The sequence below is a fragment of the Cervus canadensis genome, chromosome 24 (genome assembly GCF_019320065.1).
Source record: "Cervus canadensis isolate Bull #8, Minnesota chromosome 24, ASM1932006v1, whole genome shotgun sequence".
In the NCBI taxonomy this organism is placed as follows: Eukaryota; Metazoa; Chordata; class Mammalia; order Artiodactyla; family Cervidae; genus Cervus; species Cervus canadensis.
This window is the reverse complement of record NC_057409.1, coordinates 44383987-44404247: the sequence shown is the minus strand read 5'-3', so window position 1 is coordinate 44404247 and position 20261 is coordinate 44383987. Positions and strand designations below refer to the sequence as shown.

The window sequence follows — 20261 nt, the reverse complement described above, 5'->3', positions numbered from 1 at the left end:
AAAAGACTTGATTTTGTGGGCATATGTAGCTTAGAAGATTCAGATTTTGGTGATTGCTGCCCATGGTAGATGCATGGGTAAGAAGTGGTAGGAGGCACCAGACAATGTCTTTATCCTATCTACACGAATACATCATACGTGTTGGTGTATTTATTTGATGGTTATTGAGAAAGAAAAGGACGTTCACCTTCTCTCTAAAAAAGATTCTTCTGTGGAGTAAGGAGGAAATTAAGATGTGGGATGTATTTGACATAAAATAATAACAACAATTGCACATATCATCTTTTACTACTTCAGATATCCCCTAATTTAGTATTATAAATTTTATGTTGATTAAAAATGTAGCATCAACTTTATACCTTGAAAAGAACAGCTACGGGGCATGGACTTAACAATGTCAGCTAATACTGTCAAGGAGTCAACCCCAAGAAAGGCGCTGATATCTTTAGGAAACCAACGTCAACAAGAAATTTGCCCCAAAGTTAAACATTTAAAAACCCCAAAACAGGGAGTTCCCTATAGTTCCAGTAGTTTGGGTTCCACATTTTCACTGCTGTGGCCTGGGTTCAATCCCTGGTCAGGGAACTAAGATCCTGCAAACCATACAGTGCTGCAAAAAAAAAAAAAACCCAAAAAACCAAAAAAACCCCAAAACACTTTTAATTTCCCCAAAGGTGGGACTCATGTTTGTTTACTTGGCTTTGTATAGTATTCAGTATAACTGAATATTTTGAATTATTTCAATATAAAACTTTTAAATAAATCAATAGAACCATTTCTAAAACTGTCTTAGGCAAATAAACCAGAAAGCATGTTATTATATTGAAGAAGAATTTTAACTAACCTTAATATCCACTGACTGTAATGTTAAAGACATGGTGCTAAGTGTTAAGAGTTAAAATATAAGATATAGTCCTTGCCCTTAAGCAATTTACAGTTCAATTGATGACATGAACATATCCTTTCCGTCACAAAAAGAAACAGCAATAAGTAGTTATAATAATAAAAGACAGTAATAGCTAACATCTGTTAAGCATATATCATGGTCAAGCACTACTAAGCACATCTGACATTCTTTATTTCAATTAATCTCAAAATAACTCTGAGGCTGGTACCACTGTTGTCCCTATTTCACAAATGAAAAAAATTGAGGCACAGAGAAGTCCCTGTAAGTGACAGGCCAAAGAAAAAGTAAGCATTCTAAGGCTAGAACCTGTATATTTAACCATTATTGCCTCTTGTTTAGATGCTTTTTAATAAAAAACTCAGTATTAAAAGAAATACACACCTATTAATCTCTTCCTTAGCCCACGAGGTGCTGTTGACAGAAATTCACTTTTATCATTGTTCTGTTCAAAAATAAAAAAGCAACATAGTTTAAATAGTCAAATAATAATGATGACATGGAAATTAACAATGGATCTGGGTGCAAGAAAGGCTGGAAAGAAAAATATTTTGTTTTCAATAGATATTAGAACTAGAGGAGCTACTTCCTGGAACTAGAAGACAATGACAAAGGACTTTGTTGGGGGAAAAAAAAAGACTATAACAACAAAAATGATACAAACAAATTCCAAAGGATTCTTAGAGTGATTCTATAAGTTGTATTCCAGACATCTGTAAAGTATGGACTTCTATTATTATGTAAAGAAAAAGCATAAATTTATCAGTGTTTGACCCTATTCAAACCTATTCAACCATTCTTCACCTATCAGATTAGCAGAATATTTTTTTAAAAAAGGTAACACTGTTCAGTGATGATGAATAAGCAAATGGGATTTGCTTAAATGGGATTCCTATACTTACAGCAATGGGCCTTTTAATGTACAAAAAATTGACTGGTGTTAAAGTAGTCTGTGAGGAGTCTTCCCTGGTAGTCCAGCAGTAAAGAAATCTGCCTTCCAAAATGCAGGAGACATGGGCTGCGCCCTCTGTGGGGGAACTAAGATCCCACATGCTGCAGGGCAACTAAGCCTGCATGCCCCAACTAGAGAAGTCCATGCGCTGCAGCTAGAGAACCTGTGTGCCACAACAAAGACCAGCGCAGCCAGAAATAAAAAATAGTTTGTGAGGACAGAAACAGAGATTTCTACTTTTTACTCCTGTATTTTTAACTTTTTAAACATTTATAGTGATATAACATGTTTTTCTTTTCTTTATAAAATCTAATACTTTAACACTATTCAATTGCTGTACAATAAAATGCCTACGGTTGTATACATGATAACAGTATTGATAAAAAGATAAAATACCCTGCTTATAACTGAGTTAAGTTATAGTAATACTTATAAAATAGAAATTTCCTGTTTTATCCTATTTCATTTTTTTAAAATTATAGATCATGTCCTACCAAACTGATTTCTGGATTAAGAACTGAGACAACCTATGTCCACATAGCTTAATTATCAGGTCTGAGAACATCTGTGTCAAAATAATCATTTCAGAAAATTCTTGCTCAAAAAGGTAAGGCTAGAAACTAGTAAATAACTTCACTGTTTCCTACAGAAATTTCTGCAACTAATTTATCCTGACAGTTTGCTCATCTGGGCAATCTATTCTCCCATTAGGATAGCAGATTACTCACCAGGGCAAATAGCTTGCTTACTTGTTTACTTATCAAATGCTTGTTTACTTATCAAAACTCAAATTTTGATAAGTAAATGTCAATTACTGTCTGCTACCCTGGACAAAACTCAGTTTAAAACCCTCTCCTCACTGTGTCCACTAATCCTAAAATACTATGCCATGAATTTTTGTCTAATACAGATCAGTTTCCCATCTTGACAAATGTGCCTTAAAACCCTGGAGGCCAGATCCCAAAGCCCTGTACATATTCTCTCCTGACTGACCCCTTCTAAGATAAAACACTAAGACTCTCTCAGGGTGATGGTCTCTTATTACGGTGGGTATAATACCACTGATTAACAGGTTTTCTGGCCATGTCTTAGGGAATCAACAAGATCCACTAAGTTGTGATCCACAACTTGAAAAAGAATGTGCTAATTTATCTAAATCATTGACTGGATTATGAAAATGAGCTTTATTCTTTTATAGTGATACAAGATGTAATATGGAGGAAAAAAGCATTATCAAAGGCGCGGGAGGCTCTGACATGCCTAGTCTCACACCTACACTTGCCTAAAATAGGACATTCCTGCACAGGCTACAACCATGGCCCTGAATGTCTATACTCAAAATTTTATGAGGGGTTCCCAGAACTGAGCCTGTACACAAGTCCAGACATGTCTAAATCTATAGCCACCTAGGCCTGGAACACTCACCACTCACATATTCATTATCCTGGATTCATCCATGCCTACCTGAGCTTGCCCACATCTAGGCAGGGCCACGTGACAAAGTATTATGAAAGAATGAAAACACAAAACACAAAGGAAAGGATGAACGGTTCATTACTGTCTGCTACCCCGGAATGAATTTACCAAAGCCAACTTGGGTTTCAAACATCAATGATAGGGGGATAGATTAATGGATTTAGTGGATTTTAGGATTAACCCCGCCCCAAAAAAAACACATTACATATAAAAGCAACACCAAACCAAACTGTAAAATTTCCAAGCCAACTCTACTTGATGAAAATACCCAGGGATAGTTCTGACACAGAACAGGCAGGACAGTTGGGGCCAGAAAACCTGGCTCCACTTTCCAGCTTGTCCCGTTCCTAGTTGGTTGAGTTTAGACAAGGCACTTCACTTCTCTGAACCTCACATTCTTCATCTATAAGTTAGGTATTTAATTAGCATACTTGTAAATGATATTTGTAAATGATAAAGTACTATCTAAATTAAGAGGTGAAATGGTTATTTTTCATCATGTCTTACTTTGTAATGCTATGGTTTTTGCTTATTTTTAGTCAACTGCTTACCTTCAACTGAGATTGGTCTGAAGCAGAATGCCCTGAAGAATGAAACAAAAAGTCATTACTCACTACAAACACTTCATGTTCCATAAAAACCTAATTTCATTAAAAACAAAGTTGCCAGTTCTATCCAGAAGCCACTATATTACTGAATTCTCAATTAATTACGTCTCCACTAGAGGCTGAACTGTTCTTATTAATTTTATGATTGCTCCCATTAGTGACATTTCTGTAGCATTCATGTAACAAGAAAAACTACATCTTTTCATTGTTTCTTTTTTTTAAAATTTATTTATTTTAGCCATGTCATGTGTCTTGTGAGATCTTAATTCCCCAACCAGGGATCAAACCCAGGCCCCAGCAGTGAAAGTGTGGAGCCCTAACCACTGGACCATGAGAGAATACCCGGCTCATTACTTTAATAGTACACTATTTAATCTAGTTGGAATGGGTTATTCAAAAACAAGTGATCCACAATTCTCCACAAACTATAAGACTTGCGAATCCCCAAAACCTTATTTCAAATAGTATTTGCCAAAGCAAATCTTCCACAAACATTTGGCTAACTTAGGCAAATGACAACAGTATTTATTGGCTCTGTCAATTTGTACAAGTTCAACCTGCACAGATCTTTGTGCCCTTTACTTTTTGTATTTTTGCTAAATACACTATAGCACATAGGTTGGGGTATTAACTGCATCTGCCAAATGCATTTTCAGAACAGAACAGAAAATACATAAACATGCACTTAGACCAAAAAAAAAGTAGTATATATAATTTGAAGCAACTCTGAAAACTCTCCTTAAACAATATAATTTGAAGCAACTCTGAAAACTCTCCTTAAACAACTGAGCTAAAATCTTACCCTTGCTACACTGAGGAATGTCTATTGTAATTTCAGAATCATTCTTCGTATTGAGCGAAACACTTTTTCCTGGTGTTTTCGCTAGTTCGGAAGCTGTAAATAGACAAAAGAAATACATAAAACAATTTTTTAATGTATAACAGATTAAGAGGGAAAGTATCTTTATTTCACTTACATAAATTTAAAAAAAAAGAAAACAAACTTGCTGCTACTATTATCAGAAAGATAAATAAACCGAGTCATGGTAAGAGCAGTACTGCTTCCACCTTTACTCACTGCTTTCCAAGCATCTTCGTCTTCCCTCAAGGTCTTGCCAAAAAAAAAAAAACAAATAAAGAGCTAACTTTGACCTTGCTGGTTTCTCTAATCATCATATGCTCTCCTTCGCCTCTCCACTGATAAGCTTACAGTTCTTCCATTTCTCTACCATATATACTTGAGGAACATCTTTGCAAGGGCATAGGAAAGAATGGCCAGAGAGTGGAGTCCAAAGTTAAAACTGTATAAATTAAAAATTATACTAATTTTAAAGCTCTTAAATCTCCCAAAAGCGTGGTTTACTCTATTATTTATGTCTAAAACTCTATAACACATATTAATAATGTATAAAATATGATATAGCATTAAACAGGGCATTTCTTCAACTGAGCATCAGATGAAATACCTGGCTTCTGAACAGTAGGGGCCATTTAAAATAAAAAACACAAATGTTAAAGATGCTCACATTCTCTCACTGTAATAGGCACATGGGAATTGAAGGAACAGATTTACATTTCCCCAATAACACACACTGGAACATTGTTCACTGAGGAAAAAAGTATACACTATTTAAATTATCTTTTTTTTTTAAAGACAAAATATAGTTGGATTTGTTAAGTTAAAACCATTTTACTGACTCAAACTCTTTTTAACCTAATTCACACAGCTCTATCCTCCAATCTTGGAACTGACCCAAGATATTTATGCAGTCCCCACGAATGCACTGGCTACTTTTTTCTTAACCTCCTCGGTCCTCTGTATCATTCATTACAGTTCACAAAATGTTTCTTTGAAATTATTCCTCCATCTGGGTTCCATGGTATTATCCTGCTCCCTGGCTACTGTTGGTAGTTATTCCATCTTTTCTTCACTGTCCTCATCCTCCCAAGCAATCTATCTAAGGCTCAGGCCTTGCCTTCTCTTTACACCAGAAAAGTAGGTCAAGTTTGCATTAAAGGTTGCTGATCCACAATATAGGAAAATAACCACAACAAAAAGCCACAAAAGTACAAAGTAACTTAGCTGAGATCATTTCGGTTTTAAAACATAGACTTTCTCTGCTTTTAAATAACTTTAAATTAAAAAAGGAGAAAGGAAGAAAAAGGAAGAATTAAAGAGGAAAAGAACAAGAGAGTCACCCATGTATGGATGGTAATTTCCATAATAAAAAAATGGGGGATATATTTTATTTAATTTTCATTTTCCTTATTCATTTGTACCGTATATTTACACAACGAGTGGTCTGCAACATATTCAAAATTTTAAAGTAAAATTTCTCTTTGGGACTTCCCTGGTGGCGCAGTGGATAAGAATCCACCTGCCAATGCAGGGGACGTATGTTCAATCCCTGGTCTGAGAAGGTTCCAGATGTCCCACAGCAACTAAGCCCATGTACCTCAACCACTGAGCCCTCACACTAGAGCCCTTGGGCCCCAACTACTGAACCCACATGCTGCAACTACTGAAGTCTGCACGCTCTAGAAGACGCCGCAATGAGAGGCCCGTGCACTGCAACCAGAGAAAGCCCGAGCATAGCAATGAAGACCCAGTGCAGCCAAAAGTCAACCAATTAAAAAAAATTCCTCTCTGTCTAAAAATAACTTCTCATCAGATTTTATCTGATCCTATCTGACCAAATTAATTTCAATTTTGCAAGTGTTCTCTGTAGTTCACAAAGCCTTCTAAACTAACTCCTACTCAATTTCTAGCCCAACTATATCCTGGTTAGTGCAATTATATTTAATTATCTTTTATACTCAAGAGTAATATCAATTTTCTGACTGATCACTTATTTAAAAATATGAAGGCATTCTATTTTATCGATATGTTTAGATGTAAACCCAGTTAGCAACAATACTTAACGAGTCAAAGAGCATCATAACTAAATAGAGATTTTTGCATAGTATGATCAGTCACATTATCCAAAAAGCTACCTTTTCATAACTGCATATTTCTTTCAGATGTGGTGAGAGAAGTGCCCATCATAACAATACTTAAGTTCCTCACAGGGCATACAGATAGAAGATGTGTATGGAACTTCTGCTTGATGATCCCACTGAGGTTCCATTCTTCTCTTCACTATTAGTTCTCCTCTTTCTCCAATGCCCCACTGTCCTTAGGGTTTCATTTTGGCTTTGGGGTCTATCTGATCTTTCCTCTAATAATTATTTCAGGATTTTCCTCTGGTTTCGCAGAGATCCAACATAGAATTCAGTCATTTTTACAGATCAAAAAAATTTTAATTTCTTTTTTATTGAAGGACAGTTGATTTAAAATGGCGTGTCAGTTTCAGGTACATAGCAAAGTGATTTTGGTTTTATTTTTTTCAGATTCTTTTCACATACAGGTTATTACAAAATACTGAATATAGTTTCCTGTACTATAAGTCCTTGCTGTTTATCTGTTTTCTAAATATTAGTGTGTATCTGTTAATTCCAGACTCCTAATTTATCCTTCCCCCAACTTTTCCTTTTGGTAAACATAAGTTGGTTATCTATTTCTGTGACTCTATTTCTGTTTTGTAAATAAGTTCATTTGGTCCTTTTATTTTTGACCATCTAGGGTCTCCTAGAACCTTAACTGTGTATTTAACTTACATCACAAACACTGCAGAAATAATTTTACATACTTATGGTCATAGTAAGTTTCCCTTCACTGCACCTGGCTTGCTGGCAAGGATGCGCCTGAGCATACTCAGTATTTCCTCTACTATAGGTTAGTACCTATTCTCATCTTTTTTTGGCCTAATGGTACAGCATGTGGGATCTTAGTTCCCAACTAGGGATCGGAATCTGTGCCCCCTGTGCGGGGAGTGCAGAGTCCTAACCACTGGACCACCAGGGAAATAATAAGTTCATTTGTATAAAAATTTTTTTTTTAATTTCTTGATGTAGATAATAAACTCTAAGAAAAACATCAATCAGTGCAAATTATTGTATGTGCCATGTTAGGTTCAAAATTATTGATGCATACAGTATCTTTCAGAAAACTGAATTTTACAAATGTTTAAAATTTATTATGTTCAAAACACAGGTCTTACCAATATAATTACTTTTTATATGTCCCTCATCAGTTTTAACACTCAACACGTGTGATTTTTTTAACCTTGAACATTTAAATGATCATTGCTTACAATGATTATATAAAAATAAGCCACCTAAGACATATATATATATATATAGATAGATGTTCTATAATTATAGATTATAAGTCCTTTCATATTAATACAAACAACTACATTTTGCCAGGCAGTTAATTATTATCCCTTTGCTCTTAACTTTTTGGTATTCTCAAGCTTTCATATACTTATGGGCCACCTTAATTTTAAAATGCTTTCACATGTTATTTCCTTTCCTCAAAATGGTCAAAACTGATGATCCCTCATGCCACAGGATCTAACTATAGTTCAGTTCTCTGAAACTCAGTAATTCACATGTAATTAGTATAACTGGTAAACTGGGTAAGAAAAATATTAAAACAGCTCATTCCTAAAAATTTTATATAAATAATTTTCTCTAGCACAAACAACATTTTTCTTCTACATATAGTGTAAAACTCTTATTTTCAATAAATTCAGAATATTTGCGTGCAACTTAAGTCACTCACTTAACAAAAGAAGTAAATGTTAAGAACCTGTGCTAGATGTTGTGGAAAGGAATCTAAGACAAGGTTTCTATAAGCTTAGAACCTAGCTGAGAACAGAAGACATCTGAGTATGAAAAAATACTAATGACTTTAAGTATGCTTGAATATGTAATATAAAATGACATCCCTCATCATTCTTTTAGTGAAAGCAATGGGGTGATAACTGTGGGAAATGTGGTTAAACACACCTTCTTAGAAAAGATGAATAATGATTACAGAAATCAGAAAAGCAACATACCTAATTTAGCCATCTTTTCAGGGTGTTTTCTATTCTGAAAAGGATAAACTTTATTCCCACCATCTGCAGCAGAGCCATTTTTCAAGGATTCTGAAAGAAAAAAATGCAACATAAAAAAATAATGCAAGAAAAATGGGTGAGGTTAATTAACAGAAAAAAATGGTAAAATTTTACCTAAAAACTTAGGATATGTACCCCTCACTGTCTTGCATAAAGGTTCAACAATATGTATTTATAAATAAAATGTTTAAAATACACAATGGACCATGATACTGTTTAAATTTTAAAACACAGAAAACATGCTATTCACAGATACATTCAAAAATAGTCATATGACAGAAGTTCTCTTTCACTCAACAAAGACCCTGACTTAATTTCATTCTTTAATTTTCCCTTTAAAAATAACAACCGCTAAAAGTGTCAACTGTCTAGTTAGGGATACTTTCACGACAATCGACCCTGCCTGCTAAGCCTACTGAGGGGTAGTGGTCATTTTTTGCATCATGTCATTTAACACTGGGAAAAAATCCAAAAGCGGTATCACTCAAGAAGTGACAAAAAGGTCAGGAGTAGTCACAATGAGCACTTATAAGTCAAGTATGAGACGGTAAAAGGCACGCACATCAGGGAGGCGGGTGGCAGAGACAGAACAGAACTGACGCAGAGGCGACATGAGGGAGACCAGGAGACCCGAGAGAGCAGAGACTTTGCTCCTAGATCCAACGCCCCAGTGCCCAGCAGTACTGATTTTGTTCCTTGATCTTAATTTTCTTTTAAGTCAACTTAAGCAGGTCCATGCTCCTTGCACTGTAATATAAATCTGTGCTCTTTGAGTCCTAAGTTAAGTAAATTATAATTCAAGCCTAACATTTTTAAGTAAATTATAATTTACTTAAATTTTAAGTAAACATTTTAAAGTAAATTATAATTCAAGCCTAACATTTTTAAGCATAATCTGGCAGGAATCTGGCTTAGGTATAGAAAAACATAACATTAGTATGCCTAGTTGGAACACATTACTTCTTGGAATAATCCTTCTATCTATTTCTGTAAAGATGATCAAGGTAATAATAAAGTGACTTGCTTTATGAAATTATTTCAAATTAGTTAAAAGTACAAATATCTTTTAAAAAATATCTTTAGAGTGCTAGGTCAGTAGACTCTTTCTTAAAGTAAGAACAAGACTACTTGTTTATTAAAAAGTCTATAGTAGAAACTCAGTGCTTCAATCTTTCTAACTGCAGAGAAAGAATCTAAAGGAATGCTTTTATGACGAGAAATAATATAGCAAGCCAGACAAAAAGAGTTTTGGAGATGGACAATGGTGATGGTAGCACAATATTATGAATGTATTTAATATAACTAAATTGTATACTTAAATTGGTAAAGATGGTAAATGTTGTTATTAACATGTGTATTTTATAATTTAAAAAATTGGGAAAAAATTGTAGCAAAACGCTACCTAACCAACAGGACTACTTTTATGTAACCTGCAAAGCAATTTTAGCTACCTGCAGAAATTTGAGGGTACATTCCCAACTCCACCACCCCTACCCTGCAAATACCTTGAACATCTTGTCCTAAAACGTCAACATAGTTCTTATCTTTTAAAATTTCCTGGTCATCTTCCTCCAACTCATTTTCTGGCTTCTTAATTACTTTTTTTGTGTTGACCAAAAGCTGGACTCGATCCTTTTTTATTTTAGGTCCTATATAAACATCCAAAGAATTAGAACATGACAGGTAGTATAAATTCTTTTAAATGTAAACACTACATTTAAATAAATAAACTATACTATTACATTGTCATTATTTAAAAGCTGAAAAAAAATTGTGTTTTCTCTTTGATTCAAGAGAAATCACAGTTTGTGAAAGTTTGTATAAGTTAAAAAAAAAACCTAGAAATTATATATTTTGGGGGCTCAAAATAACTATACATTTTAATTACAGTGGATGGTTATCTTCTCTCTTACCACCACTGCTGAACATTTTATATGAGGTGAGGTTTTATTATTTTTAATTTGCTTATTTTATTTTTTTTAAATGTTTGTTTTAATTTTTTAAATTTGTTTTTTTGGGATCTTAGTTCCCCAACCAGGGACTCAACCTGGGCCCCCTATATTGCATGGTAGACTCTCAACCACTGGACTATCAGCGGAGTCCTCCTATTTTTAATACATTTTTAATGGAATAAACTAAAAATTAAGGTAGTATTTATTTGCAGTCTTACTAGATCAAATACTTTGTGCTATATTTTCAAAATAGATGATTAGACTTTTAAAAGTGAAATAACACATAACCATTAAATAAACATCCCCTCGATTGTATAATCATTTAATACCTCCTTCTCTATCAAGAATGTGACTAAGAACATCATCATCTCCCACAAATTGAACTTTCAGCATCTTGTCTTCCTTTAATTCCAGCGTGCTCATCATTGCTAACCTAAACAAAAGCAATAAAGTACTCAAAAGTGATGAAAAATTCATATCAACAGTCAAACATTCACATAATGAATCCATATATTTGCATAATAATTTTAAAAGTCTTTAAGTATGAAGGACACATTATTCATTATTGTATCAAAATTATGTTTTTGATAGTAAGTAACTCAATTCTTTATCTGAAAAATGGGAGAGATGACAAAGTGCCTGAGATTAGGAAAAAGCCAAGCCCAATCAAGGCAACTGAAATATGATGCCAGGAAAACAATTCTGTGGGTAAAAAAGCTCTAACCAATTTATAGGATAACAACATTAATGAGAAGGGGGAGATTAATACATGAGCTTAGAAAAGGAGCAGCCCTCAAATTCTCATACAGGGAATGAGAGTTTGGTGGATTTTAATATCTGTTCACGAGAAAGATACGGTCTCTTGGGGGAAGCCTGTGTACATCACTGGGTCCAAACCTGGATCAAATAATCCTCAAGGACCTCCCTTTACTATTAAATTGCATGTTCCCCAAACAACTTTATAATTATGAATATGGCTTTCTAGGTATCTCGGTAACTAAGTAGTAAACATGAATCCTTCCAATACTTTATAGTCAGCTCTTCACTGAATAAATTTCAGAGTTTGGCAGGCAAAACTTTGATCAACTCTTAACTTCGTTGACTTCCTTAGTTTCAGAACTTAAATGTTACTTACTGCCTGAAACAAATTAATAACTCCACCTAAGTGTCAGATAATCAGCAGTTTACTCAAAAAAAGACTTTTTTCTCCCGTCTCTGACAAATCCTATTTATACGCTTTTCCCTGACAAGAGGATCACACTGCTGTGTCCTCCATGAGTCAGTTCTTTGCATGCAGATGACTTCCTAAATATTGCCAAGTTTTCTTTTGTAACTAGCACACTTAAATGATTTTGTCTCAGTTTTCATTTACCTTTAAAGGTACTACATATTCTTCAGCTGGAAAATTCAAGAAGAGTCACCTGTTTTGGGAAAAAGACTTCAGTCAGGCCAGCAAACAGGAAAATGAGAGCAACCAAAGAAGTTCATGAGTTTTAACAAACAGGATGAGTAAAGGCAGATCTTACAAAGCCAAAGCTACTATGACGGCACAGGAAAGGGCAAAATGACCATTACCATTTTGGCCAGGAAGCCTCGGAGGCTGAGAAGATCTAAACTGCAGGGGCAGGTGGTGGAGGGAGGCCAAAATTTTGAGTACTATGTGCTAGACAAAATTTAGAATGTTCTACATGTATTCTCATTTCATCCTCATAACAATTCTATTTGGATCATACTTTGTGTACAAAGATAATAAGGTAGGAGACAGATGGGCCCCCAGGATGGACAGCTGGTATTTGTCAAGTGGAGTAAAACTGAAGTTTTCTCCTAAGCCAAACAAGAACGATACCCGATTCTCTTTCTCCATTGGAATGGAGCAAATAAACCAGCAGTGGGGAATTTGTTTCAACAGAAATGGAAAATGGGATTTTTTAATGCTAACAAACAAGGGAAACGAAGTAAACGGCTATAAAAACCCCAAGAATAGGTCCGTGAGAGTTAGCAATCCTGGTTTTACTTCAGCTGTTTCTAATCTATAGTGCCCATAACAAGGCTTGTCCTTCACAAAGTTAATTTCTTAGTTACTCTCTATGGGAATTATATCTTGCACCTGGCCTCCCCCCTCCCCCTGCCAACACCCTTGTAACACTTCCTTGTAGCATTCTTCATTTCAGAAACAAGGTCATAAGCTGATAACCTTGGAGACTAGGAGATCCAGTGTTGAGGCCATTTGAAACTCTGCAGAAGAAAGAAGAATGCAAGACTGCCTTAATCCTTATCACATACCCCTGACCATGAGCCCTCTCCCTATTCCCCAGAGAAAGGGGTACAGTTGTTGAGGTGCTCCCTCTTTGCCTGGCAAAGAAATAAAGCTATACTCTTTCATTCAAAATTCTGTCTTCATATTCTTATTTGACATTGGTGTACACAGAGCTAAGATTTTGGCAACAATAATATTTCACCTATAATTTGTATGACCATAGTAACGGTAGAGACCTAGTAAACACGGAAAAGATCAAGAAGAGACAGAAAGAATACACAGAACTGTACAAAAAAGCATCTTAATGACCTAGATAACTATGATGATGTGATCAGCCACCCAGAGCCAGACATTCTGGAGTGTGAAGTCAAGTGGGCCTTAAGAATCACTGCTGTCAATAAAGCTAATGGATGTGATAGAATTCCAGTAGAGCTATTCAAAACCCTAAAGAATGATGCTATCAAAGTGTTGTACTCAATATGTCAGCAAATCTGTAAGACCCAGCAGTGGCCACAGGTCTGGAAAAGGTCAATCCTCATCCCAATTCCCAAGAAGGGTAGTACTAAAGAATGTTCAAATCATCGGACAATTGCACTCATCTTCCAAGCTAGTAAAAACAAAACAACAAGTGTTCAGTCATATATGACTCTGCAACCCCATGGACTGTAGCCTACCAGGCTCCTCTGTGCATGGGATTTTTCCAGGCAAGAATACTGGAGTGGGTTGCCATTTCCTTCTCTAGAGGATCTTCTCAACCGAGGGATCAAACCATGGTCTCTTGCATCTGCTGCATTAGCAGGTGGATACCTTACCACTAGCCACCACCTGGGAAGCCCCCATGCTAGTGAGGTCATGCTTAAAATCTTGCATGTTAGGCTTCAGCATTACGTGAACCAAGAACTTCCAGATGTCCAAGCTGGGTTTAGAAAAGGCAGAGGAGCCAGAGATCAAACTGCCAACATCCGTTGGATCATAGAGAAAGCAAGAGAATTCCAGAAAAACATCTACCTCTGTTTCATTGACCATGCTAAAGCCTTTGACTGTGAATCACAACAAACTGTGGAAAGCTCTTGAAAACATGGGAATACCAGACCATCTTGTCTCCTGAGAAACCTGTAGCGGGTCAAGAAGCAACAGTTAGAACAGTATGGAACAATTGATTGGTTCAGGATTGAGAAAGGAATATGACAGGGCTGTCTGCTGTCACCCTGTTTATTTAACCTACATGCTGAGCACATGCTGGGCTGGATGAATAACAAGCTGGAATTAAGATAGGCAGGAGAAACATCAAGAACTTCAGATATGTGGATGATACCACTCTAATGGCAGCAAACAAAGAGGAACTAAAGAGCCTCTTGATGAGAGTGAAGGAGGCGAGTGAAAGAGCTGGCTTAAAACTAAATATTGAAAAAACTAAGATCATGGCATCCAATCCCATTACTTCATGGCAAATAGAAGGGGAAAAGATGGAAGTAGTGACAGATTTCCTTTTCCTGGGCACTAAAATTACTGCAGATGGTGACTGCAGCCATGAAATCAGAAGACAATTGCTTCTTGGAAGGAAAGCTATGACAAACCTAGACATTATGTTGAAAAGCAGAGACATTACTCTGCTGACAAAGGTCCTCACAGTCAAGGCTATGGTCTTCCCAGTAGTCACCTATGGTTGTGAGAGCTGGACTGTAAAGAAGGCAGAGTGCCAAAAAATTGATGCCTTTGAACTGTGGTGCTGGAGACTTCTGAGAGTTCCTCGGACGGCAAGGAGATCAAACCAGTCAATCTTAAATACTCAGTGGAAGGACTGATGCTGAAGCTCCAGTATTTTGGTCACCTGATGCGAACAGATGACTCACTGGAAAAGTCCCTGATGCTGGAAAAGATTGAGCGCAGAAGGAGAAAAGGGCATCAGAGGATGAGTTGGCTGGATGGCCTCACAGATGCAATGGACATGAACTTGGACAAACTTCAAGAGATGGTGAGGGACAGGTAGGCCTGGCGAGCTGCAGTCCATGGGGTCACAAAGAGTTGGATATGACTGGCAACTGAACAACAACAATACAGAGTTTGGCAGAAATAATATTTCACCCATAATTTATATGACCATTGCCAGTAGAACATTTCTTTTGTTCTTTGCCAACTTTCTAGTCATGATACTGCTTAATATGGGGAATTGGATGTATCAGAGAAAAAGTTAAATGCATCTATGTGACATTTACATAAAATTAAGAAATATTTTCTTTTTATCTGTACAAAATAGCTTTCTGAGGGGCTGTTTGTCAGGCACTGTATGAGGCACTTTTATGTACACCAGATCAGTAAATCCTCAGACTCCCTGAGGTAGTTAAAATATATATAACTCCAATTTACAGATGAGATAACTGAGGTTAAATATTCCATTACTCACTAAAATTCACACAATTAGAAAGTGTATTAGGGCTGAAATCCAAGTTTGACTAATTCCAAAGACCCAGATCATTTTATCAAATGACACACTTCTCCTGCCATTAAATACAAACCTGTTATCCTAAATGCTTGTCTCGACCTCTGGAAACTATTCACAGCATGTGTAGTCATTTTTCCACACAGTGGTTCAAATATCCAAGGACTTCTACAGTCCCTCTAGGTTTCCAATTCACTAGGTTAAACATCAGTTCTATCAAGCATGCTTTTAAGAGGAAGCGGCATTTTGTTGTTTAGTAGCTAAGACATGTTCAACTCTTTGAGACCCCATGAACTGCAGCAAGCCAGGCTTGCCTGTCCTTCACTAGCTCCCTGAGTTTGCTCTAACTCATATCCATTGAGTCAGTGATGCCACTCAACCCCCTCTTACTCTGTCACCCCTCCTCCTCTTGCTCTCAGTTTTTCCCAATGAGTCGGCTATGTTGTACAGAGGATTTGAAGCAATGACGATAAACAATGCAATAAAACAAATGATAAACTATAAATACTAACAGGGAATCTGGATCAGGGAAAATAAAAGAAAAAGAAAGCCAGAAAATAAAATCATACAAAGAATTTTTAGCTCTGAGCTTCCTCGCAATCAAAAGGATTAAAGGTCAGTTACATAAATCTTATTAGCAAAAGTTCAGTAGTTCCTTCAGGGGGGAAAAAAAGATTTTCAATAAAAACTTAAAAGCAAATATTGTAGATAACTGAACACTATCCCAGGCAGTTTCCCTATGGTATTTTATGTAAGAACTGTCTGGGCAGAGGCAATCTAACTCAGTCTTATCTGTAGCCAAATGCATTTATACATAATTCCCTTTTCTAGATTTTAAGGCATCTTATTATATAGGACAGAATCACAAGATTGAAATTTCTACAGAAACCTTGAAATAAACCTTTCCTTCCTTCTCCACAATTTCTGAAAACAAAAACAAACAACCCCAGTACAACCAAATAACATGAAAATATCTGGTGACCATTTACTCTTCAAGACCCTGTCCTGATGCTTTACTTTAAGTGGATGTTTCTCAAAGAGTTAACACAAATGAGCATTAACAGCTTACACTCTCCGTTGAGAGCAGATAAAGCATTTGCTAAACTTTTTAAAAAACATAATCCTTTAAAAAAGAGTGCTTTAATTTAGTGTAATTCACCAATTTTAATATCAGATACACCTAGGTTCTGATCTTAACTCCACACAACTGTCTAACTTAGGACAAAGTTGATGATTAAATGGGAGCATGTGGTTGACCTATGAAAATGCTAACCAAGTTCCTCATTACAGGCATTTTTACTTAAAATTTCAACTTAACCGTGCAGATCTCTTGTACAACTCCATATCCCAAATAACATCTGATGAAAGTTCATATTTTATGGCAAGACGATTTAAACATAATTTAAATATAAAATTTTTCTCTACCTACTTGGCCCTCCTCCGTCCACTTTCGTGTGTGTTGTGCATCTGCATTAACCAGACTTCTTTAGAAGATAACCTTCCTTCTTAGTCTTGTAAGGGGCCACGATGACCCACGACCCACTTATATGCTTCATACGTGTAGATTTGGATAGTGTAAATTGTCAATAATATGTCATTTAATTGAATGTACAGCCCACAGTCTCAAAAACATATAACAACAACAACAACAAAAACCCCACATAACTGTACTTTGACCTCTAACAGAACAGTTCTCGGAATTATAACCCTGTTTGGCTCTAATAAAATTTTCCACTTCTGTCTTAGATCGACTACTGATTAATTTTCGTCAGCACATTAAAGAGAAACAGTGCTCAATAAGAGTTGAATGATGTCCATTTAACGTGCAGTGCCACCACACAAAGGTGTGGGGCCATGCTATTTTTCTTCAGATTGCAATTTAGCTAGAGGAAGGTGTAGTGGATTTCAGATGTAAAGCGAAAAGTAATGCCTCAGCATCCTTTTAACTTAAAAGCTCTACCAAAGGAGCCTGGTTTGGCAACCGCTTTACAACCCCTGGCCCAGGGTGACTGTGCTCAGTTCGGATTCATTTGGTGCTTGCAGGGTGGGATGACATCAAAGCGTTCCCGCTCCAGTGGCACTTCTGGGACAAGATTCCTTCCTCTTCAGCCCCCACTGTACCTGCTCCTGTCCCAGGACACCTTACTGCTTTCTTTACGGATTTTTACAGTTCTCTCTGCAAGCAGAAGGCTCCTCATGCCAGGAAACACATATTCTGGTAACAGACATCCTCTGAACATTAGACCCATCACTGCTGGACAGAGGAACGGTCTTTGAAGAGGGAGCCTCTCACCTTTACTGACTTCGCTCTGGGCCTCGAGCAGCCGAGGGTTCTCAGGCCAGCGAGGCTGGAGGCAGCCTGGGGAGCGCAGAGAGGGAGGCGCAGCCACCCCGCCCAGGGTGCTCGGGCGAAGGCTGGGGACTGGGTGCACCTGGACTCACCTCAGAAGCCCCGAGCAAAGCAGGAGAGGAAGGCAGGCTGCCCGCCGCCCACCACGCAACCGCCAGGTCTCCACCCGGAGCGGCTGCGGCCGCCTCGTGCCAGCCGGACGCTATGCGGCTGAAAGGTCGCCTCTGGGAAGAAGGCTTCGGCCCTAGCAAGAATGCCAAATTCTTGTAGGCAGTGCAGGAGCAGACCCGCAGGGTCGCAGGGCCGACCAACGGCAGCCAGAGGGGGATGGGAAGCTTCCCTGAGGCACACCAAATCTCCCGCCCTGCTCAGGAGGCGGAGCCCCGTGTAGCCAATAGCACATGGAGTCGGCTGAGAGCGACGGTTCTGCTCACCAGTCAACGCCGGCCTGGTGGCCCCGCCCACAAGAAAACTGAGGAAAAGGAATCCCCAAGCTCTGCTTCTGCTCTTTCCGTTTCCGGGGAAGGGAGTAGGAAGCGTTGCTTAGATTCGAGGAAACTGGGTGTGCTCTGTGCAAACGCAGTCTTCAAAGTGTCATTGGTTTCTCTGGATACCTTGAGGGAAAAGATAATGGAATGAATTCGGGTTTATTTATTTTTAAACGTAACCTCATTTGGCGTGAAAGGTAGGACCCCGTGCATCTTAGGGATTTGGGGTAGGGAGGAGGGGAGCAGTGCTCTCTAGTATGGAGAGAATTAGGGCTGGGGCACTGAATGTGGAGATTGGAATCAGACTGCTGATAGGATGAAGAGAGGAGGAAAATGGAAGGAATGGATGCAGAGAGAACTAAAGGTAACGAAGAAGAAAAAGAAGTGAACCTGCTGGAATAACAGTATTACCCCCTAACTACGATTTCATTTGGATTCATTCATTCATTCAGAACAAAACCTGCATACCAGATAATAACGTTACACTATTGAGCTAGCGGAGCCTGCTCTCTGTGCTCACAGTAGCCCTTATAGAAGATACTGAATATATGGGGGGGGAAATGCTACGATTTTGGAAAGCCCAGTGTGTATCGAACCACTGGCAGAATTATCTAATGAAAGGACAGAAGGATTCAGAAAAAATTTTCTTTGGAGGAAGAGATATTTAAACTGAAATCTAAGAATTGAATAGATTTAAGCCAGACAAAAGGAGGGGTAAAGTTTTCCAGGTGGAAGGCCCAAATCAATATAGTGGGTGTATAAAGGGCCAAGAGGCAAGCCCCAAAGTTGAATGTTTTTTATGAAGGGCTAGTTTGGCCCTTAGGGCACTAGCCAAATTTGTATTGAAAGATCATTGTGGATAAAGGTGGTAAAGAATGGAGTGGAGGGAAGGAAGAGACAGTTACATCATTTTGGACGCTGTTCAGGAAATCTGATTGGGAAAGAGAAATAGTCATAGCCTGGATACCTACCTTAGTATTCCATTTTGGTTAGCAAAATTTAAGAAAAAAGAGAAATTAATTTTCTCTACATTGGAATCAAAAACAGAATTTGGGGGTTGAGTGGGGAGAAGGAACATAGTCAACAGTTAACACTGACGTGCTTGAAGAGTTCTTAAAAATGGAAGATCTGATAATAATACTCAACTAATAAGTTATGTTTCTATGATGGAAACTTTCTTCCATCTCCCTCTCAAATCTTCACTAGTCTTCTTCAGACTTGGTGTGAGTGGTGGGCTTTAATTGTTTTTAAGGTATATATGTGCGAAATGGGACTTCTCAGGTGGTGCGGTTGGTAAAGAATCAGCCTGCAAATGCAGGAGATGCAAGAGACTCGGATTCAATCCCTGGGTCAGGAAGATCTGGAGAAGGAAATAGCATCCCACTCCAGTATTCTTGCTTGGGAAAATCTCATGGACAGAAGAGCCTGGTGGGCTACAGTCTATGCATCACAGAGTCAGACATGACTGAGCACGCTTGCATGCATATGTGGGAAAGAGACAGAAGGAGCTGAGTTTCCCTTCTAGATTGGTACTGGGATAGATAAAAACAAAGGGTCATACCATTCAGAATGGACATCTAGAATTCAGGAGTGGCAGGAAGTTGAAGATAGAGGTGATCATAAAATGGCAATTTCCCCATGTATTCCACACATAGTTTGGGGAGAACATTAGACTTTTCCAAGAGGAGGAGAAGACCAAGCCAATTTTAAATACATCTTAAGTGGGTAGAGATGCCAGCAGCTAATTAGGTTATAGTTTGAAATTTATGGCCAGGTTTTAAAAGTCTCTGAATTTAAAAGTCTTTAGAATTTGACTAAAGAATCTGCCTGC

The 20261-nt window shown here is 37.5% G+C and overlaps 1 protein-coding gene across 4 annotated transcripts in view; it reads right to left on the bottom strand.

The window, feature by feature from the left end:
• Positions 1-18302, bottom strand: part of ORC2 (origin recognition complex subunit 2) — a 36088-nt gene extending 17786 nt beyond the window's left edge. The window contains exons 1-8 of one of the 4 annotated variants that reach the window (XM_043446087.1): positions 17886-18302; positions 12268-12316; positions 11225-11328; positions 10449-10592; positions 8884-8973; positions 4743-4835; positions 3884-3915; positions 1289-1349 (exon numbers count right to left, since the gene is read on the bottom strand). In XM_043446087.1, coding sequence (XP_043302022.1) covers positions 1289-1349; positions 3884-3915; positions 4743-4835; positions 8884-8973; positions 10449-10592; positions 11225-11321 — 517 coding nt within the window. In that variant the 5' untranslated portion in view covers positions 11322-11328; positions 12268-12316; positions 17886-18302. The remainder of the gene's footprint in view (positions 1-1288; positions 1350-3883; positions 3916-4742; positions 4836-8883; positions 8974-10448; positions 10593-11224; positions 11329-12267; positions 12317-17885) is intronic. The other 3 variants (XM_043446086.1, XM_043446089.1, XM_043446088.1) reach the window with 3 other exon arrangements.
• Between the last annotated feature and the right edge of the window lie 1959 nt (positions 18303-20261).